This window comes from Haliaeetus albicilla, chromosome 15, assembly GCF_947461875.1.
Source record: "Haliaeetus albicilla chromosome 15, bHalAlb1.1, whole genome shotgun sequence".
In the NCBI taxonomy this organism is placed as follows: Eukaryota; Metazoa; Chordata; class Aves; order Accipitriformes; family Accipitridae; genus Haliaeetus; species Haliaeetus albicilla.
In genome coordinates this window covers 18,606,032-18,630,587 of record NC_091497.1, presented here as the reverse complement: position 1 = coordinate 18,630,587, position 24,556 = coordinate 18,606,032, and the positions used below count along the sequence as shown (strand labels likewise).

General features: G+C 44.3%; 3 protein-coding genes across 4 annotated transcripts in view; 2 read left to right on the top strand and 1 right to left on the bottom strand.

The window, feature by feature from the left end:
- ACOD1 (aconitate decarboxylase 1) overlaps positions 1–4,523 on the top strand; it is a 32,625-nt gene extending 28,102 nt beyond the window's left edge. For both annotated transcript variants that reach the window (XM_069802514.1, XM_009925475.2), the window contains 2 exons: positions 1,400–1,605; positions 2,462–4,523. In XM_069802514.1, the coding sequence (XP_069658615.1) occupies positions 1,400–1,605; positions 2,462–3,416 (1,161 nt within the window). In that variant the 3' untranslated portion in view covers positions 3,417–4,523. The remainder of the gene's footprint in view (positions 1–1,399; positions 1,606–2,461) is intronic.
- A 559-nt stretch (positions 4,524–5,082) lies between these two features.
- Positions 5,083–9,671, bottom strand: LOC104322339 (glutamine amidotransferase-like class 1 domain-containing protein 3, mitochondrial). Its single transcript, XM_069802518.1, has 4 exons — positions 9,429–9,671; positions 7,897–8,068; positions 5,797–6,001; positions 5,083–5,376 (listed from the first exon to the last, which is right to left on the bottom strand). Exons 1-4 carry the CDS (start codon positions 9,654–9,656, stop codon positions 5,184–5,186), a joined length of 798 nt encoding a protein of 265 aa, XP_069658619.1. The 5' UTR covers positions 9,657–9,671; the 3' UTR covers positions 5,083–5,183.
- A 6,214-nt stretch (positions 9,672–15,885) lies between these two features.
- On the top strand, positions 15,886–24,043 carry CLN5 (CLN5 intracellular trafficking protein). Its single transcript, XM_069802517.1, has 4 exons — positions 15,886–16,082; positions 18,091–18,256; positions 19,411–19,636; positions 22,846–24,043. Exons 1-4 carry the CDS (start codon positions 15,946–15,948, stop codon positions 23,355–23,357), a joined length of 1,041 nt encoding a protein of 346 aa, XP_069658618.1. The 5' UTR covers positions 15,886–15,945; the 3' UTR covers positions 23,358–24,043.
- The last annotated feature ends 513 nt before the right edge of the window (positions 24,044–24,556 follow it).

Genomic DNA, 24,556 nt, shown 5'->3' with positions numbered 1-24,556 from the left:
CACTGAGTGCACTGCTGGGAGCAGTTTGCTACCAGAACAGCAGCCGTATGCCATGCTGGGAATGCCCCAAATCTTCCCGAGCAGCTGGGCTCTGGGCGTGGGAAAGAGGAGGCACTGCTCTGGATACTCTCAAGGGCTAAGCAGCTCATCCCAGTTTTAAGACTGTAGCTTTCTCCTACTTCCAGCAACCCCAGGAAATCAGGTTCCTCATGTGACAGGTCTTGTTTTGACGTGCTGAAAATTCACGCTAAAGTCTGATCTACATTTGTAGGCTTGTGCCTGTTGCCTGTGGATGGCTGCACCAGAGAAGTGCTGCTACAACTTTCAGTTAGCTGTATGTTAGCCTCTGCTACAGCTTTAATGGTGTGAGCCCTAACGGCAGCATCAGTCACAGCACTGGGAAAGTAATTTCATTGTGTTTATATACAGTTTTGGGGGAAGTGAAGAGTCACCACTCACATCATGGACCTAGAACTGCTGCTTTAATTATACCAGTCTAATTAAAGCAGCAAAAACCTATTGTATGAAATAAGATACATTGTCATACTGGTTCTGGACTGGTGCAACTTCAATTAGAATTAAACTCCTCTGAGGCAAGATTTGTATTGCACTGCCACTTCTCACCAAGTGATGTTGGGAGTAAAGGTCTGTCCTGGTTTTGGCTGGGATAGAGTTAATTGTCTTCCTAGTAGCTGGTATAGTGCTATGTTTGGGATTCAGTATGAGAAGAATAACAGTGATAACACACTGATGTTTTCAGTTGTTGCTAAGTAGTGTTTAGACTAAGTCAAGGATTTTTCAGCTTCTCGTGCTGTCAGCGAGAAGGCTGGAGGGGCACAAGGAGTTGGGAGGGGACACAGCCAGGGCAGCTGACCCCAACTGGCCAAAAGAATGTTCCATACCGTGTGATGTCATGCCCAGTATGTAAACTGGGGCAGTTGACCTAGGAGGGGATGGCTGCTTGGGAACTAACTGGGCATCGATCAGCGAGTGGTGAGCAATTGCATTGTGCATCACTTGTTTTGTATATTCCAATTATTTTTTATTATTATGATCATATTATTATTATCATCATCATCATCATCATTATTTTCTTCCTTTCTGTCCTATTAAACTGTCCTTATCTCAAGGCACAAATTTTACCTTTTTTTCCCGATTCTCTCCCCCATCCCACTGGATGGGTGGGAAGTGAGTGAGTGGCTGTGTAGTGCTTAGTTGCTGGCTGGGGTTAAACCATGACAAGGTCTTAAAAGAAAGAATTTTGAAGTTTTGTTTTCTAAGGAAAATCTAGTTCTTCAGTCCTTTTTTATATCAGTTACCGTAGTTTCATTTGAATGAGCCAATCTTGCCTAGTCAGATTTTATTTCTGATGACAAGTCAAGGCTTCTCTTTCCATTAGGTGCACTCAATGGATTTTGACGACACATGGCATCCAGCCACACACCCATCCGGGGCTGTGCTCCCTGCCGTGATTGCACTCTCAGAGGCCTTTCCTCAGAAGAAAAAAATCTCAGGTCTCGATCTGCTCTTAGCTTTCAATGTGGGAATTGAAGTGCAAGGCAGGCTGCTGCGCTTCTCCAGCGAAGCCAGGAATATTCCAAAAAGGTACATAGAAATGCTTTGAGTGGAAGGATTCTTTTCTTGGTGTTAGTATACTTAATTAAATGCCAGTTAAAATACAAATGGCACAGTTAATCATATTTCCTGTATCATTTGTCTGGAAATTTAGGAAAGGTTCATCTTAAACATAAATGCACTTACATGACTCCTTATGGCTTAGCTGATAGATCTCTTTTTGAGAGCATCGATCAGTTTACAAGGAGGTGATGATCTCCCTATTAATTAAAAACAGCAGCAGAAGGGCAATGTTTAAGAGCAGAGGTCTCAGGCTCTCCTGGATACATACGATCATGCCTCACTTGCAAACAGTGGTTTGCTCTCAGCAGAAAGGAGTGACCACTGCTGGCCTCAGAGCAGAGCCCAAGATGGGGTGTGCTTAGGGGAAAGCCTTGAAGTGTGCGAGGGACTAGATGTCTTCTTTCTATTTTTCTGTGTGTTCCTTCTACCAGTTTTGCAAAACTAGCTCAGAATAATAAAACTTGCCTCCTCCAATATGTATAATTTATAGATGACTATAAATTATTTACAGATAATTTATAGATGACTATAAACTGTGATGCTTTTGCCATTATTCTGTTCAGTATGCCTTGAACTATGAGCAGTTCTAATGTTTCAATTGCTTTCTGGGGAAGACCTGCTGTAAGTGGTACTACTCCAGTTTAACTTGTTCCTGGTGAAAAATGATAACTTTTTCCATTATGATCACATATGAATTCTGCGTGTATGTTTCTTTAAGATCCAATCCATCCTCCACAGCAGTGAAAGGAAATTCGAGCTTGTGTATATAGTGAGTTCAGATGACTTTTTGAAATATTGTAATGAAGAGATTTTGTTTTCTCAGGTTTCACCCACCGACTGTGGTTGGTACGATGGGGAGTGCCGCAGCTTGTGCTAAACTGCTAGCTCTCAACCAGCTGAAATGTAAAAACGCCTTGGCTATTGCTGCCTCCTATGCAGGTGCCCCACTGGCTAACGCAGCAACCCAAACGAAGCCCCTCCACGTTGGCAATGCTGCCAAGCATGGACTGGAAGCAGCTTGCTTAGCATCACAGGGCCTTCAAGGAAACAAACAGATCTTGGACATGGAGTCAGGGATAGGTGCCTTTTATACAGATTACAACCCACAGGCTCTGCCAACCTTGCAGTCCTATCCCTGGCTGTTGGACCAACAAGATGTGGCCATCAAACGCTTTCCTGCTCATCTTGGAACACATTGGGTGGCTGATGCAGCATCTTCTGTTAGGAGGAAGCTTGTAGAGAGCAGTGACAACTTTCTCCCCCTTGATAAAATTGAGAAAGTCATTCTCAAAGTTCCAGAAGTCAAATATGTGAACAGACCCAGCCCTACCTCAGAGCACGAAGCTCGACACTCCTTCCAGTTTGTCGCATGCTCTGCTTTGCTGGATGGCAGCGTGTCGGTCCAGTCCTTCACCAGTGAGAACATTCACCGGCCAGCCTTGCGGGAGCTCCTTGGCAAAACACAGCTGGAGCACCCTCCTGATAACACACCTAGCTTTGAGAGTCTTTACTGCGAAGTGAATGTCACACTTCGGGATGGCAACCCAATCGGCGACCGCTGCGATACATTCTACGGACACTGGAGGAAACCTCTGAAAAAGGAGGACTTGGAGAAAAAGTTTCAGTCCAATGCCTCCAGCATCCTGCCTGCAGAAGCCACAGAAGGCATTCTAGAGACCGTCTACAACCTAGAAAAAGTAGAGGACTGTTCTGTATTAAGTACATTTTTATCAGGACAGTCAGCTAAAGCGCTTTCGGAGAAGCTACGCTTCCTTTGAATGTTCCAACCAACAGCTAGATGCTGTTCACAAAGCAAATGCAAAATTCAGGACAAATTCTTATTTAGTGACTCAAGCACTTTTTATTAGGACTCCTGTAACACAAGAGCCATGCTCAGTCCAATATTGTGGTTTTAGACCAACTATATAATTTAGCGATTGTGTGCACAGCTCAGTCAGGCTGAACAGAAGATCCTCTGCTGGCAGTCGACTTCAATTATCTTTATACCTCTAGAGGCAGAGCACTGCTTGCGCCCAACACAAAAATTTCCCGGATCTTCTGCCAGAAGTTGGCTGAATGTTCTGCTTCTGCTAAATAACTCCATAAAGGAAATCCAAACTCTGGAGGAGTATGGAAATGCAGTGCCCATGAGAAACATCACTGTGAGAAGGACAGTAATAAAAACCTTTATATATTTAGTTCTGTAGATTTAGCTCTAAAGCCTCCTTGAAGAGGCCACATGTTACCTCTGAGCTTTGATGTTTGTGCTAAAATAAACACAGCACATATACAGAGTAGTAGCACTTGCTACTCTGCAACATGTCAGGCTTTGCTGTAATGATTGGTCTGGCATCGATGAGGTAAAGGTTAGTGCCCCTCCTGATCTCACCAGCTGCTGAGCAAGAGGGACAACTCAACACACCTTGTCATAAAAGCGTTATTTCCCAGTTCCATTTTTGGCTGCTCTGTGGTATAAGGTTTGTTCCTGCTGTATTCCTGCTCCAGTTACAAGGTGCTCACTCAGCAAGACATGATTAGCACTAACTAGTGATGACAGTTTAGATTACTTCAGGCACTCCAAAGCATGGGCTACAGTACACTTGTTATGAGTGACAGACACCTGTGAGCATCAGAATGCTTCTTACACTGAGACAATTAAGCGTCCCCAGTGACAATCAACTTGCCTTGATAATGAATTCTGGGAATTTTTAGCTCCTGCAGGAGTACAAAGCCTTGCCAGATTGTGCTTCTAAGGTGGGCTGACGACCTTTGCTCACATTTGCAAGATCAAAGCACATGTTCTAACGTATATAGGATGTACCTTCCTTAGGGCACTAAACTCTGTATGCAAAAAAATCACAAAATAAAGCTAATTCATTTTACTAACTAAACATCAAATTATTTCATTTATTAGAGTAAAACTTGTGTGTTTTCCACATGCAATGTATTCATTTGTACTTAAGCCTCTGACTCTTGGTCTGTAAAGTCAGTTTATCTAGGGGGCTCTGCAAAGATTCTGGAGGTCTATTAGTTATACTTGCAAGGGAAGAAAAAAACCCCCAATAACCACATTCTTTTCTTTTTCCCTTCCGAACAGAAAGTAGAATTTAATTACTCACCTATACTGAAGGTATACAGACTCATTTACAGCTATTTCATCTGTAATGACAGATGGGTAACACCAAATGTGAGTTACTGATAATCATTAGTGATGTGATAAAACCCCATTGGACATGGAGGGTTCCTACATTATCTTATCAAGACTGAATACATTCAGATTCATGAGGAAAAAAAAAAAGGGGGGAAAACCCCCATCACCACCACAACAACCTTCAACGCATGCTTTCTATTTTAAGAGAAATAAATAAGATAAACTTAGCAATAAGCACTTGATGTATTACAGATTTAAAAAAAAAACCAAACCAACAAACCAACCAGGAACTGTAAAGTTCAGTAGTTGCATTATTTTATTAATACAATCAAAGGAAGCTAAATACTTATGCTTAGCTAAATTGATTTCCTTGCAGAAGTCTGTACATTTCCAGTCAGGCAAGTTTCAGGACTTCTTGTACCATTGTTCCGATACCATCAAAGATTTCATGCAGAGGAGCCTTGCACATGAAAGCACAGGTAGTAACTATTTTATTGACATTATCCACATGGGATTCATTTACGTTTTTGCAAATGTGCTTACATCCAAGCTCTGCTATAGCAGATGCCGTTTCAGCATCAGGAAATCTGTAAATAAAAGACTGTAATTAACATAAAGAGATGATACAGCCATAAAGTTCTGCCAACATTAACTTGAATGAGAGAACTATAATAATATTTAAGTGACTCTTCAGTTGATGATGACAAGGGAGTCAAACAGACTGCCACTATCAGGTTCTTCCATCCCCTATGGACACAACAAGTGATTTGATATCTTTGAAAACAAGGTCTTAAACGCAGAGCCACAGTACATCAGTTCTGTCACAGTACGTCAGAGTTCTGTGCCTACTACTATTATGCAAGTGAAAATTTGAAATACGTAAAAAATATCACTAATAAGTTACCCAAGGTTTACTGGCACCAGAGACCTCAGACTTTTGCACAAAAGACTGGCCATTTCCCAATCCTAATTCCCATGTAAATTATCTCCATCCATTTTCTTCTTACCTTCCATCTATGTTTTTATCTTGGCCGACCGTGACCTCACAACCAGGAAAGACTTTAGCTGCCAGAACTGGCGATATACAGCACAAACCAATGGGCTTTTTAGCACTGTGGAAAGCTTGGAGTGTGGAGTTCACGTGCTCATTGACAGTACAGTTCTTGCCATCTACAGCCCAGGAACAGAGGTTCTTTGCTACACCAAAACCACCTAAAAAAAAAAAAGCAAACCCAAAACCCCAAGAGCTCAAATGTAAGACACTGCTAAAAGCCTTTAAATTCAATAACAGACAGAAGTTCTCCTTTTTTTACAACATACGATTGGCATATATAGGACCGTTAAGTTACTATACTGAAAGCCTTCAGCACATGAAACATGATGGGTTTACAGTGTTAAAAGTTTAACTGCACAGTTTTTATACCACGTATGTTACATAAGCCAGAAAGCTTAATCTTGCTTCAATGAGCAACAAATGGACAAACAGGAAACCTCACATTCATTTGCTAGTCACTGGAAAAGCTGCAACATCTGATATGTACCCCTCAATAAGCAAGACAGAAATCAGAAGAAAGACCAATGATAGTTAAAAGTAGAAGAGTGCAATTCACAAGAGTAATGCAAACAGTGATTTGACCCTCTACAGTAATTCACTCTCAAGTTTTAGTTCAATATTTAAGCAAATATGAGACCTTTTTTCCTTCCCTAGAATTATTTTTGGATTTTAAAAAAAAAGTTAACACAATAAAAACAAAATGGATATTACATAAAAAGGAAATGATAACATGATATTCTGAGACATACCAGTTGTGAATGATAACATAATTTCCTATTAAAAATAATGTTGGATTTGTCTTTCTAGAAATTAGTTATAACAATCCTTTACTTGCATTTAATCTTCATTTAATTGTACTAGCAGATTATATTTTACAGCACCTTCGTTTACTGGATTTATAACCATCAGAATAATCAAAGAAGGTTATTAGTAAGTGTAACCATCCATTACATTTGATTCCTTACAGAATGTGTGCAACATCAACTTCTCTACAATAAACAAACAGAAATTTCCACAAGTACTTCAATGAACAACATCAAGAAGCTTTGCATTTTTAATATTTTTCCTTTTAGTCTTTGCTCACTTTTGAATGTTATCTGAAATCTCTGAGGTAAGATTTTAATTTCCAAACTTAATAGGGTTTTTTTCCCTCTAACAGTTATTACAGCAACCCTCCTGAGCCTAGGTTATAACAGCATGAAAGTAATAACGAAAATACTTGCTAGCCTCTACTCCCTGATCAGCCCTGATGTCACCGACTCATTTTAGCGTTGGAAGTATGTTTCTCTGCGTTACACACCCACTCCCTCTGCTGGCCTTACAACAGAAGGCAGTGTAACAACTTCAAAATTAATGCTTAGGCACAGTTGTGAAGGCAATATTTAACAGTACTATGAATATTCTGGAAAGTGATCTTCAGCAAGTCCCAATTTCCTCGTGATGCTTTGGTTTCTTCATTTCTAAAGTGATTACAATTACTTCTGTCTGAAAGGCAATTCTGTGGTCTATAAATAAAAAATTATCCATAAACATGTTTAGTATAACTTGATCAGCAGCAGACCAGATACATAATTAAAACAAAATGTACTCACATCTGACAGGGAATATAGTCTACTTGGCAACCTACTATTCTGCCAACAATTTCAGAGGCCCTAAAAATAAGGCATTACCATGTAATGTCAAGTTCTGGCCTTACTTTTTTACTCTGTTCAGTGTTCTTGTCCACAAGTAGGTACTAAAGTTTTCACAATCTTAAGAAAGAAGGAACAGTGCAATGTATGACCTAACACCAAAAGAATACCCTAGCATTTAAAATTAATGAACTATAAATTAATAAATAAACTGAGATGACTTGCCAGCCCATGAGAGCTTGCTGAAACATTTTCTCATCCTCAAAAGAAAATAAGTAAAAAGAAAGAGAAAACCCACACACCTCACAAATTCAAGAGTATGATTTATTTTCTAAACGGATTTAAAAATTAAAAAGTTGCAGAGGCAAAGCAGTTATTTGCAATTGAAAAACCACAATTGATTTTCTTTTAAAAGCACCTACCAGGGAAAATGACCGCATCAAATTCACTAGCTTTCAGTTCAGCCAAATCCTGAATGTTTCCTCTTGCCAGTCTGGCACTTTCAACTAACACATTTCTCTTCTCTTCTGTTGGACTTCCTTTTAGGTGATTGACTACATCCCTTTGCTCAATATCAGGGGCAAATATCTTCACCTAGAATATAGGGATGAAGCAATTTTGTGAACATAAACAGAACTCATGCATATTGATCACAATAAAGAACATTTAATCAATACAGTTTTTGTTCCTGAAGTCTCTTATCCAAGAGAAGTGGATTCCACAGGATGGATCTATCACATTAAATACCTAAAGTGACCGGTGACATATTAGGATGGGTAGACCTGGCCATCCTCCCTATCCTATTCCTGCAGGTTTTTGACAGGAGTCCACTCTTACGCCAACATTGAACTTACTGATTTTGCTAGGGCCTGCCTTCCCTCTGCAGATAACCCCAAGGACAAACAGAGCACCACAATTTATACCGGCAGCCTGACTGGACACACAGCTGAGTCCACAGAAAGGCTGCTCTTAACTGTTATGGTATTGGAGTGCTAAAAAAAGAGTTTTAGAAAAAAAAGTTTAAAACATAAAGATGCAAACTTTAGAAGCATTTCTAGTGCAGACATTAGAGTTACTCACTTTCCTACAAGACTGGTAGCAGGAAGGAAAAGCAAAAAATGGAAGAACATATGCTGGTTAGGCACAAAAGGGGAAAGTTGCACCAAAACCGTAAAGTTCTGTGAAAGGTGTACTGCAGGAGCTGTTTTCACCTATCTGTTTTGATGCTTGCTTTGCAGACTTCTGAGCACTCTCCGCTTTAGTTAATTTTAGAGAAGACAATTTTGTGGTAAACGTGGGGTGCTGCTGCTACCATCAGACACCTGAGCGCAGCTACACACAGGCAGAAAGCGACCGACCACCTTCCGCCATCTGAAGCCACGGGCGGGACCAAAGCACACCACATCCCGCTCCAGGCTTCTCCGTGGAACCCCGGTTACCGAAAACGCCCAGGAACAGCTGGCAGAAAACGAGCGGGCGAACCCGAGCGAGGGCGAGCGCCCGGCTTCTGCAAAAGCGATGGGAAAGCCGATCAGGAATTTTAGCCGGGTCCCGTCTTCAGGAGCAGGGCAAGGCCTCCCGCCGCTCCGCGGTTCAGCCGCCTGCCCGCGCCCCGCGGCCGCCGCTCCTGTCAGGGGGACATTCGCACCGCTGGGGAGGGGGGTGAAACAGGACGGGAGGGAAAAGGTAGGGAGGAGAGAGGTTAGGAGCAGGCTTGGTAGTGCGCAGCGGCGGGGAAAAGACCGCCGTGAGGCGGGAGAGGCTCCTATCCCGCAAACAGCCCGAGCCGCGGGATGGCCTGCCCCGGCACAGGGGGTCCCTCGGCTGCTGAGGGGCTCAAAACCACGGGGGAGACAGTCCTCCTCCTGCTCCCCGCCCCCGGGGAGCCTGTCACAGCCGGCTCCGCACACGCCCCGCGGGAGTGCCGGCGAGCGGGGTCCCGCCGCCCCCCTACCTCCGCGCCGCCGCGGCTGAGGTGCACCAGCGCCGCCGAGGCCTCGTGAATCTCGCTGCCATCGAAGACGCCGCAGCCGGCGAGAACCAGGGCCACCCGCTTGCCCATGGCGGCCGCCCGCCCCTCAGGCCCGAGCAGAGGCTGCTCCAGCCGGCGACCCCGCGCCGCGCAGCACCCTCCCTGCTGCTGCTGCTGCGCCTGCGCGCTGGGAGCCGGCGCGGCCTCCATTTTGCGGCTTGGGGCCTGCTCGCAGCAGCGGAGCGGCAAGGCAGGGAGGGTGCTGCGCGGTGACCCTCGCAATGCTGTTACGCCTCTGCATTCCCGTAGCACGTCTGAAAGTTGCTCTGCTTCCAGTAGGACCTCGCAGAGGCTCAGCGGTGTACGTGTGGGGTTGGTTCGTTCTACACATAGGTGTGATAAATATACTGCTTTGAAAGCCAAAAAAAAGTGGAGTTTGGGTAGAGGCCAGCAGTATTGCTGGGTCCTGATGCTGTTTGTTTCAGCGATACCCTTACTCATCGGACCCACGTACCCCTTTTGGCTCCCTTAACCTCATATTGTGTTCCAGGGAGTGGCTCCATTTTACCAGGAAAAACAAGAGTTTCTTTGGAAAACCAACCTTTCTTCTTTCACCCGCTCCCAGGTTAGTCATTAAGGCATTGCCCTAGGGAACCAAAGGGCTCGCTTGGGCCAAGGCAGACATTCGCCTCTAGTCTCCTCCTTACAACTGTGCACACAAATGCCATACCGGCGACAAGTTGCATTTAATTTTAGCAAGATCTCTCAGCTCTCGGTCCTTTATTTTTCATGAGCTGCTTCTCTTATAAGAAACTTGGGCTTAATAATGAAAACCTGCAATTTTACTGGACCAGAGGGCTGAAAAGCTGGATCTTGCAGAAAAATGGGTGTCTTCCAAAAATTTGGAGTATGGGGGTTCTGAAGGGGACATGACAGTGCATAGACTGGGCAGAACAAAAATGGTATATGAAAGCAAAGTCTCTTTCTGTAGTAAAAGGCAGTCAGCGATACACTGAGAGATCAGGATTCTCTGCAGAATGATGGATAGGGAGATACTTGAACAGGAAAGGGCCAAGATGATAGGGAAACTCCCTGCTTAAGGGCAGATGCTGTCTGCTGAGCAATGTTTGCTCCAAATGAATGTAGGGCTACAGCTTGGTCTCTACCACAGTCCACGCTCTGCCTCTCAGGATTTATCAGGACTGCAGCGCAGCTCCAGCTTAGAAAGCCCTCGATTGCCTGACCACCTAATCCACAGTCATATACTGGGAGATCCCTCTCAGCTCAAAACCCTAGAGTTAGAGCTCTGTACAGCACCAAACCCTCACCTTACTTTCCAGGCTGAGTAGGACCACAGGGAAATTCCAGCGGAGCCATCTCAACCCAGAGATGTTTGGTGAGAGTGGAGTGGCAGTTCAACATACTTACTGGCATGGGACTCCTTAGGCTCAGCTGCAGGAGAGTTGGGGGTGGTATGGAGATTGGGGAACTGAGAGTCTCCAGAGCTGGAATCCCACTGGAGTCCTCCTCATGCTTGAGAGCTAGGAAGAGGCTGCTGTCTGGAAGGAGTTTAAGTTCAATGCACGTTTGGAGATACGTTTGGAGTGGAGTCCCAAACTCCTGTGTGTTAGGGCCATGGTTAATATTAGAGCTAGGGAACTGAGCACCTTCAGAGCTGGAATTCCGTGCTCCTTTCTGTTCTGACTTACTGGCTAGTCTTCCTGGATGGACCACGGACCTGAATTGTCAGTGACCTCATCTCCAGTCTTGTTTCTGGCCCTGTCTCTTGAGTGGACCTCAGACTCACATTATAGGTAGCCCTTTTTCTTGGATGGACCTTGGACTTGACTGGGATTTGATATTCCCGTCCCACTTCAGGTCCCCCATGTCACATCTCTGTGCCAGCTCCATAACTGCCCTGGCTCTGTTCCATGGTCTAGCTCCAACTTGCTCATGCCATGTCCCAGCCTTGGCTTTGTGACCTTGTCATGGTCCTCTGTGTCTGTCTTACGTCCATGTTTTCATCCCAGCTCATGACATGTTCTTGACCTGGCTCTGTATCACCCTGAAGTAGCCCTGTGATGACTCTTCCTTGGCCTGGGCCCACAACAGCAAGTAGCAACAAGACCATTTCACAAGGGGTACACTTCTGAAGCCAGATCTTTGCAAGGTGAGAGGACACACCTTGATGGGAGAAGAAGCTGCTGTCAGAGCCCTGAGTGCACTAGTAGCCCTGTAATTCACCTGGCCAGCCTCAGCTGTGGCCTCCACCCACACACCCTCTGGCCACAAACCCATGGGCAACATGTGAACTTAGGCCTGGACATGGAGACATGACCTGAGCTATGCTGTAGGTATGCATGTCCAGTCCTGTTTCCTGTTGTCCTGACATACAGGCTGGTCTTCTTGCACAGACTGTGAACCTGTGCTGCAGGTAGCGTCATCTTCAGTCCTGCCTCCTGGATGGACCTGGGACACATATTATAGGTAGTCCTGGGCTTGACTCTACTTTGCTGTGTCTGGGGTTTTTGCTGGATCCAGCCACTACTACATACCTGTTCCCATTCAGAAACTTCAGGACTGCACTGTGGTCATTGAGGTCACTGCCCTTGCTTGCACTGTGGTCACCTCTGCTCCTGGCTCGTCCTCCCTTGCAAAGCAGCCCTACTCCTGCTGCTCCCTGACACCCCTAGAGCTAGCATAACTGACAAAAGGTGTTATCTGACTTCAGATAAACGTGTATTTGGAATGGGGAAGAGAATTCACTGCTCTGCTGTGTGGCAGCATCAGAGTAGGGTGCCAGGGCACAGCAAGGGTTGGATGCTCCCCAAGGGGAGCTGAGCACAATAACAGAGCAAGTGGAGGCCGGTGTCCCAGCACCCTGGCCCAGTCCCACCCTCCTTGAGCAAGGCGAGCAGGGCAGCTCTGGTGGTAGCAGTGACGTTCCCCCAAGAGTCCGATCACGAGGCAAGTCCATGGTGATGGAGCAGACCCAAGGTCAAGCTGGAATGACAGATGTGTGGGTTGGGGTCTGCATCAATGGGGTACGGGGCTGGGCCCAGGTGTGGCTGCAGTGTAACTCAGGTGGGAGGCAAGAGCCTCATCTTAAAAGCAGCTGCCCAGGAAAGGAGCAGGGAGCCCCTGCTGAGGTGTCTCAGCAGAGCTGTTTCGGAGAGCCTAGGCGGGAGCCATTTCTGGCTTTCTTCACGATAGTTCTTATCAGACCTTGAGAAACCAGCTACACACCCTGAAGGGGTAAGCGTGCCCTGTGCTTTGGCATACTGTCCCCTTCAGGCTTCAACTGGTTGAATTGCAGCTCTGTCCTGGACCCCAGCCATTTTCCTACTGCTCAGGATTTGAGAAAGATATTTTCTCTAGTGGAAATCCTGCTCTGAAGGGCCTTAGTTGCCTAACAACAGATTCTCAGATTAGCTTTAGTTTGACTTGGGTAGCTCTCTGTATTTCACAGACTGCATCCAGTTGACATCAATTCACTTATCCCTACCCTGCAGCAGATCTCAGAGAGTCACTCTTAGCTTAAAACTCGTGATGAACTTCATCTGCATCCTTATCCCAGCCCTCATCCTATCTCTCAGGCTTCAGCAGAGCCTCTCTGGAATTCCAGCTTGGAAAGAAATAATTTCCCTCACTTGCCCCCTAAGCTGCCAGACAAATGAGGGGCTGCCCTGCAGTCCCAAATGCCCACTGAACTGCACATCTGTCCTGAGCACAGCCCTCATCCTAGCTCTCAGGGTTGAGGAGGACCTGAGGGGAACCCTTAGCCCTACCTTACACAGTCACAAAGCCTAGCCATTCTCCTTTCTTCTAAAAAAGACATGGCATCTGACTTTCTCCCACCCCAACACACAGTTCAGATTGCATTTCAGGCTATGTAGCAGAGTATAGGTGCAGAGGCTCCTTTTCTCAAGATGTCTGGCTTCAATATGAGTTCAGGTAACATTTGTATTTTTCAGTGTGCATCCAGCTGTCTCAATAGCTAACGTATGCCAGCGTGAGTATAAAAAAGCCCCGCGAGCAGCAAAACTGCCAGTTATGTAGTTTTGTCTACTGTGTTCCATATATAACTGTAAATTTCTTAAGGAATGGCATATTGCCAGTATATAGGCTGGCAGATGTGCACCTGAAGATGTAAGCACCATCCAGAGAAGCTCATTTTTGTGAGATAAGAGCTGTTACTTCAGGTTCAACAACCTCTTTGCTGTGACTATTACAGTGTGATGACTCATGTAGATGTTCAAAACAAAATTAGCTGTTCAAACCCACAACTTCTGGCTGCAGCAGCAGGGTTTATTTTCCCCTTTCTCTCTGTTCCTTCCATCCTGTTGCTGTCAAGGGCAGAGATGGAGAAGGTACTGTTTTATAATGGGAAATTGCCGAGAGTCTTCTTCATTGTTTCAGGAAAATGTTTTGGTTTTCACTAATCAAAAGAAAATACTCTGGGAGATGAGAAAAATTTAGGAATCCTTTCAACTCCAGAAGCTGATCTTTGTAGCCAGTCTCAATCTGTCCTCTAAGCCTGCTAGTGGACAAAGATACAGATCAGCTCTGTGGGTTTATAAAGGGCACTTTGACATGTTTCTGGATAATAAACGAGACATCTGCTGACTCAGAAACTGCTGACGTGAGCTTTTTAGCTCAAGTATTTTTATTCACAAATTTATTAGTCATTTACGTTCTGTGTTAAAATATGGTTCACAACATAACTTAGGTCATATGAGAAGAAAAAACAGTACTGTGCTGCAAGAGACTCCTACAGGATGCAATGAAGTAAGATACAAAAATGCTACTAAAATGAAGAACCCCCCCCAAAACAATAGCTTTGCCATCTTAGTCATTTGACCTGACACCTTCAGCAACCACAGCAGTGCCTGAATGGAGACTTAATAGCGCCAGGACTAAGAACCAGTTCATACTGTATTTCTAGTTTGACTAACAAGCAGTTACAGCACCTTAATTATGTCATTTCACTTCCCTGCATCCTGGTTTCATAGAAGGGATAAATTATGCTTCCTGTATTTCATAAAGCACTTCCCGATTTACACATCAAAATATCTAAACCTAGGAATTATGGCTATATGCCATACAGACACATACCTTTTTGAACAGATGAAAGAGCTGGCATCTTGTACTACACTCAAGCTCAGAAACACATATGAGTAATAGGACACTTTATTTTATAAAGAACAAAACCAGAGCTTTACTTTAAAGCAGACACAACATGCATGAGATTAAAATGAAATACGGAAATATAGGTGTGTATAGATTATGTATACACGCATGAAATTAATGTATTGTGCTGAATGGCATGGATTTTAAAGATAAGCAGTATAGAGTCAGAGAGCAATGAAGTGAGAGACAGAAATGTTGCTGAAATGAAATATTTTAATAGCTGAGCCATCTTATGGTTTTCTGAACACCTTTAGTACCTCCAGCATTACTGAAACTGATATTCAGCAGCCTATCCTGCATTTTTATGTAGGATGCAGGGTTTTCCACCTCGTTTTGTTTGGGTATAGCCTAGCATAGTGCTGACTAGAGAACTGGTTGTTCTTTAGGGGCTCGTACGCAATGAGCTTGGCTCCCGATAGTCAAAAGTCCACAGCACAGTTATTTACCCACTGAAGAGCACACACCAGCGCTTTCACTGCTGATGCCAACTACCAAACTTAGCCTCCTGGACTCTGACGCCAGCATAGCCGGTTTTGAACTCTACAGAGCTAGAAAAAGCTGCGTTTGCTGCAGGGATCCTGCTGGCCAACCTGTCCTCTGTTTCTCTTAGCCAGAGTTCATCTTAAAGATAGTTCTCACTATTGTCATAAAAATGAGAGAATAAACTGCCCTATAATCCCTGCAATGTAAGTTGTTACAACCTGAGTAAGTGTTCTGAAATGGGTGACGGGTACACGAACTTAGCTGGAAGCCCTGAAAGGCTTCAGACAAGACTTCTGGGCAGCCAGAAGAAGCTCAGGGCTATGTGGTTTACCACAGCAGAAGCCCTTCTGCCATGTGGTGAGGCCTCACCTCACGGTGCCGGGTCCAGACCCAGAAGTCATCCCTCTCGGTGGATTCTGGTCGTAAGGGTGGGCATTGGATGCGCGTTTTAAAGTGGCTCCGAAGCAGTGCTTGAAGCAGCATACGGGCTGCTGACAAGGACTTCGGCTACGTTAAAAGAATGCGTAGCTGTCCGGGTCTCCAGAAAACTGAAACCGCAGTCCAGTCAAGTGACGTCTTTAAGGGACGATTCACCACACGGCTGGTTTTCCTCAGGAGGAGGACGAAAAACCCGCGTTTGCTCGGGACCCCGCATGTAGCTCGCTGCCCGCCTCACGCCCTCCAGCGCGGGCCGCCCCGGGCCCTGTGGGCGGGCGCAGGGGCGGCCCCCTTCCCGCCCAGCCCGCCTCAGCCCCGCCGCTTCCCCTGCCCGCCCGCCCGCCCGCGGCACCGGGGCCCGGCTCGCAGCCCTGCAGGCCGCGCCGCCATGGGCGCCGCCCGCCACTACCGGCGGCCGCTGCTGCCGCTGCCGCTGCCGCTGCTGCTGCTGCTGGCGGCGGCTTGGGGGCCGTGTTTCTCGGGGGAGCTCCGCTCCCCGCAGCGGCGGTGGCCGGTGCCTTACAGGTGAGTGAGGCGGTGGGGGCCCGGCGGCCGGAGCGGGGGAGAGAGGCGCGTCCCCGCGGCCGCCCGGCACCGTCGCCCGGTCGGCCGGCCCGGCTGCCTGCGCCTAACCGCCCGCCTCCTCGGCCCGCCAGTTTTCCGTTTGTTCATTTAAGTTTTAGACTAACAAGGCCGTGGGTAGTTTCCCCTTTCTTAATCACGGGGGTGTTTGTCTTTTATACGGTATGCGGTGTGTTCAGCTCACAAGCGTAGGGGAACGGGTGCCCCGTCCCTGGCCTAGAGCTGCGCTGGCTCTGGCAGCAGCGGGATTGCTGCCCCCGGGAACGGCAGCCCTTGCTTTGAAGATGGCCCTTTCATTCCTGTTCTAGCAAAAAGTTGTGATGAGGAAGCCTGGCTACGATTTATTTTATTTTTAAAATTTAAGTTTGCTTCATACTTCGGTTCATGATAAGTGAAAAGGTATAAAATCCCGTTCGCGGCTCTGGAACTGTCTTGGTTCCAGGAGGAGACCTGGTGGTGTTGGGGAAAGCAGAACAGTGCATGTTCCGCATTCTGCTGGAGCGAGTCGCTACGGCTTTGGTTATGCTGAGGAAATAACCCTCTTCAGGAGAAGGGCTACGCTTGCATGTGTATTTTGTGTGGGCTTCCTGTTTGTAAAGGGAGGCATTATAGTTTAGCTGCTATCTAATGCACGCCTGAAGTTTTGAAACCCTGTTGTGTAATTCCTATCAGTTAAATTTGTATCAGGTGATGCCAGAAGGCGCAGATCTTGCAGTCACGAGGCGTTCGGGTTTTCCAGCAAGTTCAGTAGTTGCAAGGCTGGGTCTCGGAATGGTCAAAATTGGAGTATGAGCCTGTCAGTGTGAGACATTCAGAAATGTGGTATTTTAATGCTTCTTAACATGCTTGTTACCTTCTTATCAGATGCAAGGTGCAGTGGGAGGGGAAATTGAAAATGTTAGGTGCGCAGTTTAGAAACAGGACTTAAATGTGTGTCTGGTATAAGTCTTTGGTTGTTGATTTTTCTCTCTCTCTCTCTTTCTTTCTTTCTTTTCTTTCTTTTTTATTCTTTTTTTTCCCCTGGACAAAATAAAGGAAGACATGCTGAAGTACCCAGCAAGCTTAGAGAAGAAGTCCGCAGGGAAAATCAGCTGTGTCTCAGCAGGGCTACTGGACTATGGCTCAGGAAGTCCTGTGTCCTTGAGTCATCTCATGGCTGGGGTATTTGTGCCATTCAGTAGCCCTGGGCAACTGAGTGTGTTACTTTCAGGCTATGCTCTGGGCAACCTGTGTAGCCAAATCTGTCTTGGTAAAAGGAATATAGGAACCTTGTTTTAAGTGAAATACAGGGAGTGAATCTGAAGGAAATTGGGAAAGGAAGACTTGTCAGAAAGGTTTTTTGCTCTTCGTATGTAGTGTGGTATGTAAGCAGATTTGATCTTCAGTTTTTGAGTTTTAATAGGAATGATGAATGACGACAGTGATCCTAGCTAGGTTCTTAGGCCTCTTTATCTAAATTAGCATAGAGGAATAGAATATTTCTGATATTGTCAATATTCTAGAGTAAAAATAGCTCCATCTGGGGAGCTCTTAGTGTAGAATAGTTTCCCAGAGCAAACTGGTCAATCCCTGTGTAGACAAACTGTTAGGAGAATGTTTTGACGCACGTCTCAAACTGTCCTCTACCCAGCATCTATGTGTCTCTGATTTTGTGAGTACAAGTCACCTTTTGTAATCTGCATCATTTCCACTCCTTCACTATCTGTACTGTGTACAGTGTGACTTGCATTCATGAGTCTTAAGTCCTTAAGTCCTGTTTCTGCAGACATGCACCTCAGTAGCCTTACAAACTTGTGTACTCCAAGTGTTACAGCATCTGGATCACAGAATATGTCTTTGGGGGTGGCTGGACTCTTGACCTCTTCTGCTCAGCCCTTAGGAAGCCATGAGGCAGTTACTCTGGCCATGAAGCTGTGCTTATCATTCTGTGTGCTTCTCTTTCTCAACACAGGCGCTTTGATTACCGTCCAAAAACTGATCCTTACTGCCAAGCTCGTTACACCTTCTGTCCCACTGGCTCTGCCATTCCAGTTATGAAAGAGGAGGATGTCATTGAAGTGTATCGATTACAGGCTCCAGTATGGGAATTCAAATATGGAGACCTACTGGGACATTTGGTAAGGTGATGTTTTTGTTTAACAAAGTTATAGTGGCAAATTCAGCTGAATTCAACAGCAGGTGTCAAGAATGGGAGCTGTAAGGTTGTATGGAAGAGTGTTGGAGCACAGAAGCTAGGCTATGTATAGGAAAGATACCCAAAGAGCAGTAAGTTTCAAACAAAAGTTACAGAACTTAGCTTGGCTAAAGAAAACGGTATGACCAGCACTGTTAGTGGGTTTGAATGTGTTCCCCCACAGAGCTGCATATTGGGAGTGTTTTGTATACACACCCCATTACGTTTTGGGTGTCTCTTTTTTCCTGCACTAGCACTGCATCAGGAAAATACATTTATTTGTCCCCTTAAATCAGATTAAATGCGTGCTTAATGTATTAACTTTTCTGTTGTTAAAAACCTACATATTTGCATGAACATGGATATCTGTCAGGAGTGGACGGCTAGCTGGTCAGAACGGTGGATCATGGGGAGTTGGTTGCTTTTATGGTTCTTTCTTCAATGTTATGATCAGTATTGAATTAAAGTCTCCATTCATAGAATCATGCAAATATGAAAGAATCTCAACTTTAGTAATATTTATAGCTATAGCAGTAGCATAATTAAGCTTCAAAGCGTGATCTCTAACAAATAAAGAAATACTAGTGAACATGAAATAGCAACATCAAAACCAAGAACAGAGTCAAAAATAGAAATAGCTTCAAATATCGTTATCTCAGTTGTTAAACTAAGGCTGAATTTATGTATTTACTATAAAGCTTTTAAAAGAAATATTTATTTCATTCCTTTTAAGATCTGGTTTTGGGAACTCAGTTCTGCTCTTTATTTCTTTGATAAGCCTGTGAGGTTAAGGACTCAACAGTAAGCTTGAGTTTTGATGATGAGCTCCCACTGAGTATCTGCCTCCAAATAACAGAATTTACAATGGATGGATGGACAACCACTGAGACAGTGTGACTGTGACAAAAGTATGTGTGTGATACAATATAGTATGTTGTGCATTGATGCTACTGAATCCAAGATGTTAGAGGAGCCCCTTCCCCTCTTCTCACCCTGTTACACAACAGCTTCCAAGCATTGCATCTTCTGTACAGGTCAAGCTGAAGTTGTTTTTATGTTAAAGTTCTGGGGTTTTGGTGGTTTTTTTTTCTTTTCCAGAAAATTATGCACGATGCTGTGGGTTTCAAGAGCTCTCTAACGGGCAAAAACTACACAATGGAGTGGTATGAGCTCTTCCAACTTGGGAACTGCACATTTCCACATCTCCGGCCTGGCATGGATGCACCATTCTGGTGTAACCAGGGAGCTGCCTGCTTTTATGAAGGAATAGATGATGCACACTGGAAGGAAAATGGAACTTTAGTTCTCATGACCACAATATCAGGTAGATTTCAGATGCTTTGGATAGTGCTAATATCATAAAATATAGAGTCAGCCTTGTCTTCGTGTCAAGCGGTATCTTTTAATTTATGTTTTGTAGGTTATTCGCAATGTTAGTCATTGATGCTAATTTCAAACTGAAATACTATCTCTGCACTCTCTTTAATACAGAAAGCGATATGAGGCTGCTGCTTTTTGAGCAACGCACACTGAAGAGTTGTTAAATGAGAGTCATTTGGTGTTGCTGTACAAAAACACTTGAGTCTCTTGAGTGTAAAAATAGCAAAACAGCTTATACAGAACTGTTATGTACTCTTTTCACGTGGCTTCACCAAAACAAAACCTTCTATTGTGAAGTGGCAGATGACTGCTGAGATAGGAAAAACTGGTGAAAATGTGTACATTACTGAGCAAACAAATAAAGCATATTTAGAAATAGTCTCAAAAATAGAAAAAATATTAATCTCTATTTCCATCTCCCCCATTATGTGTCATAAAAACTGCGCAAATGTCCCCAGTAATAGGTCTCTGTCATATGTTGTAGAACAAAACCAGGATTTACACCTCTACGTGGATGATCACCAGAATAGCTTCCTGGTGTATACTGAGCACTGAAATCCTAAAATAAAAAGGTCATTTAAATAAATCTGGTTGATTACTGTAGTAATACTGTGAATGACTTATGAACAAAGTCCACTGAGGACTTGGAGAGTTGCATTTTGTGTGACCAAAACCACTTACTCTCTGAAGTTAGCAGAGTGTAGAAGGCACAGTGGAGAGTCACATTACAGCTAGTGTGATGTGGTGCTTTATGTTTGCCTGCTTCCACCTTTAGCAGCTTTGCTGGACTCAGTCTCTAGATAATCTATCCAGTGCTGCTAAGAAATTCTAGGCTGTTCTTTAAGCAATTAAATAAGCGGAGCTGCTTTCCTGTGAGTTTGTAGCTCATGACTTAAATCTTTGATGCCTGATATCATTGGATTCTTTTGTATGAATACCAAGTTAAATGTTTTCATACAGTTGTGGAACTTGTAATGCTTCCTGCCTGTGTGGATTATTTGATGCCTGATAAAGGTTAGGTTACACTGGTGCCTTGTGGAGGCATTGTTACAGCCCTCCTTGTCTCTCTTGCTTCCTGTTTCCAGGAAACTTTTAGGAAGGTAGCATCTCTGAGAGTTTTGAATTGTCTGAATTTGATGAGGAATCTGAAAGGTACTGTGGAAGAGGGTGAGTGGGTGCACGCACAGATGGACAGCGTTATGAGCTGAACTTACTTCCTTCAGAGAGCAGGCAAAAAGCATCCCATCTCATGGGAGAGGACTTTTATGTATGAAACAGCTGGACCCTCTTTGCCCTTGTGAGATCCTATAGAGCTGTTTGTCAGCAGTGTCAGAGACCACAGTGAAGCAATCTCCTTTTCTTATAAAGCCCATTGGCCAGGTTAATGTTATTTAGGGGTATGTTTCTTCTGTGAAAATAGGGCAGGAATATCCAAAGTCTGATTTTTTATTGTCTAGGCATTTTCCAACAGATTGTCATGGAGCCATGCATTAACCTGTAATACTTTTGTTTAATTTAAGATGTTAAGGCGAGAACTTCATTAAGTCCATCCTGGTCTTGTTAGGAGAGGCAAATCCTTTTCAATAACATGCCTTACAGAATACACACTAGGAAGCTAATCTGGTAGGAATTAGAGAAGATAAAGGGGAGCTTCAAGCCCATCTACAGTGTATAGGAAGTACCATTCTTGATAGATTGAATGACTTGCTGTTTTATTAAACCAAGTCATGGGCAATTAAAAAAGAAAGTATGCAACACTTTGACTAAACAGAATGATTGTTATGTTTACTGTGAAGCCCAAAAGCTCTAAAGTCTGAAGAACAGTTATAATGCCTAGAAGGTGAATGTGCAGAGCTTTAGTTACTCTGAGGTAGTAGCTTGCACACATGCCTTACCTTAGACTTAAGTGTGAGATGTGTTTACTCTCTAATGAAGAGTAGAGCCAGCAGTCTGACCTTTGCATCTTGTTTTGGGGGGAGATGTGTGGCATGCAGTGCTCTTCACTGGTCTTGATAAATGCAACATTGCAGTGAATTCAGACTTAATGCAAGAGGCTGGCTGTTGCGTGCAGGGCAGTGTTAGTGACACAGATCTGTCTGGTGTCTGCCACCCCTGAACTGCGAGGTAACTGCTGCCAGTCTCTTGGCTTGCAAGTCTTGCCTATCTTTCAGCAGCTACCAAGCACAGCTACTGTACCCACAGCAGTAACACTTGCAGCTAAAGAGAGATCATGGCTTGGAACACCATCACAGTTGCAATCTGTTGTCTTGACTGTGTCTTCTGATGTATCGCACAAAAAGAATCTGCAAAATTTGGTCATGCTGTGAGTGTGAGGTGCTAGATGGATTTGAGTCATAGATGGTTGTACCTTGTGCTGTGACTGAGGAAAGAGAGGGCGTGAAGGGCTAGGCTGATGTGCAGTGCTAGGACTACAGGAAAAACAAATGAAGGAAGATTAGTGCTGTGCTTCAGCTCTATTTTGGGGCAGCAGATGCATCAAATGAAAGGAGCTACCGGAGGGATGAGCTGAGTTAAAGATGTCTTCCTCATTCCAGTTGTGAAATCACCAAAACACTCTAAACGTATTCTAAATAAAAAATAACCCACAAGGTCTTTAAGTTTACTGGTCTTCACATCCAATTCATATTGTTTAGCTTAGCAGCTGCTCAGCCAGCAAAGCTGAACTAGAAAAGCAGGGTAGCTCAGTCTAAGGTTTCTTTTGTGGAGAGACATGAAAACTTCTGCCCTAAATTGCTGAATTTAGTTAAAACTTGAGGAAGTGCAGAAACACCTGTTGCACTGGTGAGCACTTTGCCAGGATCTCTTCTGGATTGTACTACCTGCCCTGTTTGTCAACACGGATAAAACAAAATGAGAAGTGTCATGGTTCTCTGCCATTTGGATGTTCTGGCATAGTAGCAGGAAATGGGGCAGAAAAAGGAATTACAGTTTAAATAACTTACATGTAAATATAGTTTATTCAGTGGGATATCACTTCTCCCTCCAACCCAAGCCTTGTGTCTTTGTATGGTTAGGTAATGTTGTAGGTAAACTTTTGCAGGGAAGGCAGGTGAACCTTGAAATAGATGGAAACTATTTTGAGTCACGTATTTGTTACCTTGTCTCTGTAATACTTACTTTCATCTCTTATAGGAACCATGTTTAATGAAATGGCAAAATGGGTAAAATACGACAATGAGACTGGCATTTACTATGAGACCTGGACAGTTCAAGCAAGTCCCGACAAAAAATCAACAGTATGGTTTGACTCTTATGAATGCTCTAAATTTATACTGAGAACATACCAGAAGCTAGCTGACTTAGGAGCTGTATTTAAGAAGATACAAACAAACTATACGAGCATAATTTTATTCAGTGGAGAACCTATTTATTTGGGAAATGAAACATCTATTTTTGGACCACTAGGAAACCGGACATTGGCAGCAGCTATAAGAGACTTCTACTATCCATTCAAACCTCATCGGACAGTTGGAGAGTTTTTTGTGGATCTTTTAAAAATAATTGATCGTGTCATCTTGAATCATCAGTTTTACCTCTTCTATAACTTGGAATACTGGTTTTTACCTATGAAGTTCCCTTATCTCAAAATAGTTTATGAAGAGGTCCCTTTACCTATTGGAAGCAAAACATCCTTTGGTGTATAATTGCTTACTAAAGAACTGAATTTGCCCTTATGTCAGAACATCCTTAAGGATTTTGGCGTGCTACCATGATGGTATTGAAGTGTTGTATGTTTCACTGCCAGCTGTGAAAGTTGTGTTGGGAAGGCTTTGCTCAACCACATGAAAGACTATGCCTTTTATTCTTGTCACCTGTATAACACATTCATGAATGCTTCAGCATCTCTGACTTGGCCAGCTTCTGTGTAATTGTGGACACCTGCTGCCCGAAGGTAGGCTGATGTGGCTCCTCTTGGCTAAACTCTGCAGTGCCAGAGGGTGAGTGGGAGGCAGCCTGCCTGCTGTGGTCTCAGGCACTCTCCACATGGCCATGTGGCGACAGAGAGAACCTGGCGACCAGCAGAGATGGGACACAAGCGTTACAAGGACCTTCTGGTCTGACCAACTTGGCTAATCCTTATGTTGGAGCTAACAAGCCTGAGTGCCTAGATGTGCCCAGTTCCCTCAACGTGTGCCTTAGATTGGTCTGTATTTCTTTGGTTTGTACAACAGGGACCTATGAACTGTTCTCTGGTTCGTGACATCACAGGCATTCAGTGTGGTGGGAAGGGGCAGTGAATCTGTTAGAAGATGGCATGGGTGGTATCTTTTCACCACTTTGCTTCCTTCACCTGTACTACTGTGAACATAATACATATGGCTCTTCCTAAGATCTGTGTGTGTTTTCTAGCACAGATAGAAGGCAAACACCCTGTTTTGATGTCAACTTTGGTGCATAACTGCAGTGTTCTAGCAGTCTCCTGTCTTAAAGTCTACTTGAGGCTTCAAATAGGTCAGTTTCGTAGAAATCATGTTTACATTCCTTTTAAATTTCTTTAAAAAGCATAGAATCCTTAATGTGAAAGAAGCGATCACAGTTTGGGTGTCGAAGTTGCAGTTAAAAATCTGCGCTTGTCACAGGTTTGCCTGTAAAAAGTGATTGCAGCCTCTTACTGGCAGTGATGCTTGCAGTCATGGTGCTGTGCCAGCTGCGATGTCCTTGAGTCCTGTTCCAGGCTATGCCTAGAGTGGCTTGGCAATTAGTTCCCTTTAAACCCAATGGACCAAAGCCAAGGGAACACTGCCTTTCTGGAGACCAGTGAGGTGCCTATACACAAAAAATACACCTGCAGCAGCAAAATCATCTCCAAGTGTACACTGCTCACTTTGTTGTTTTTTTTTTT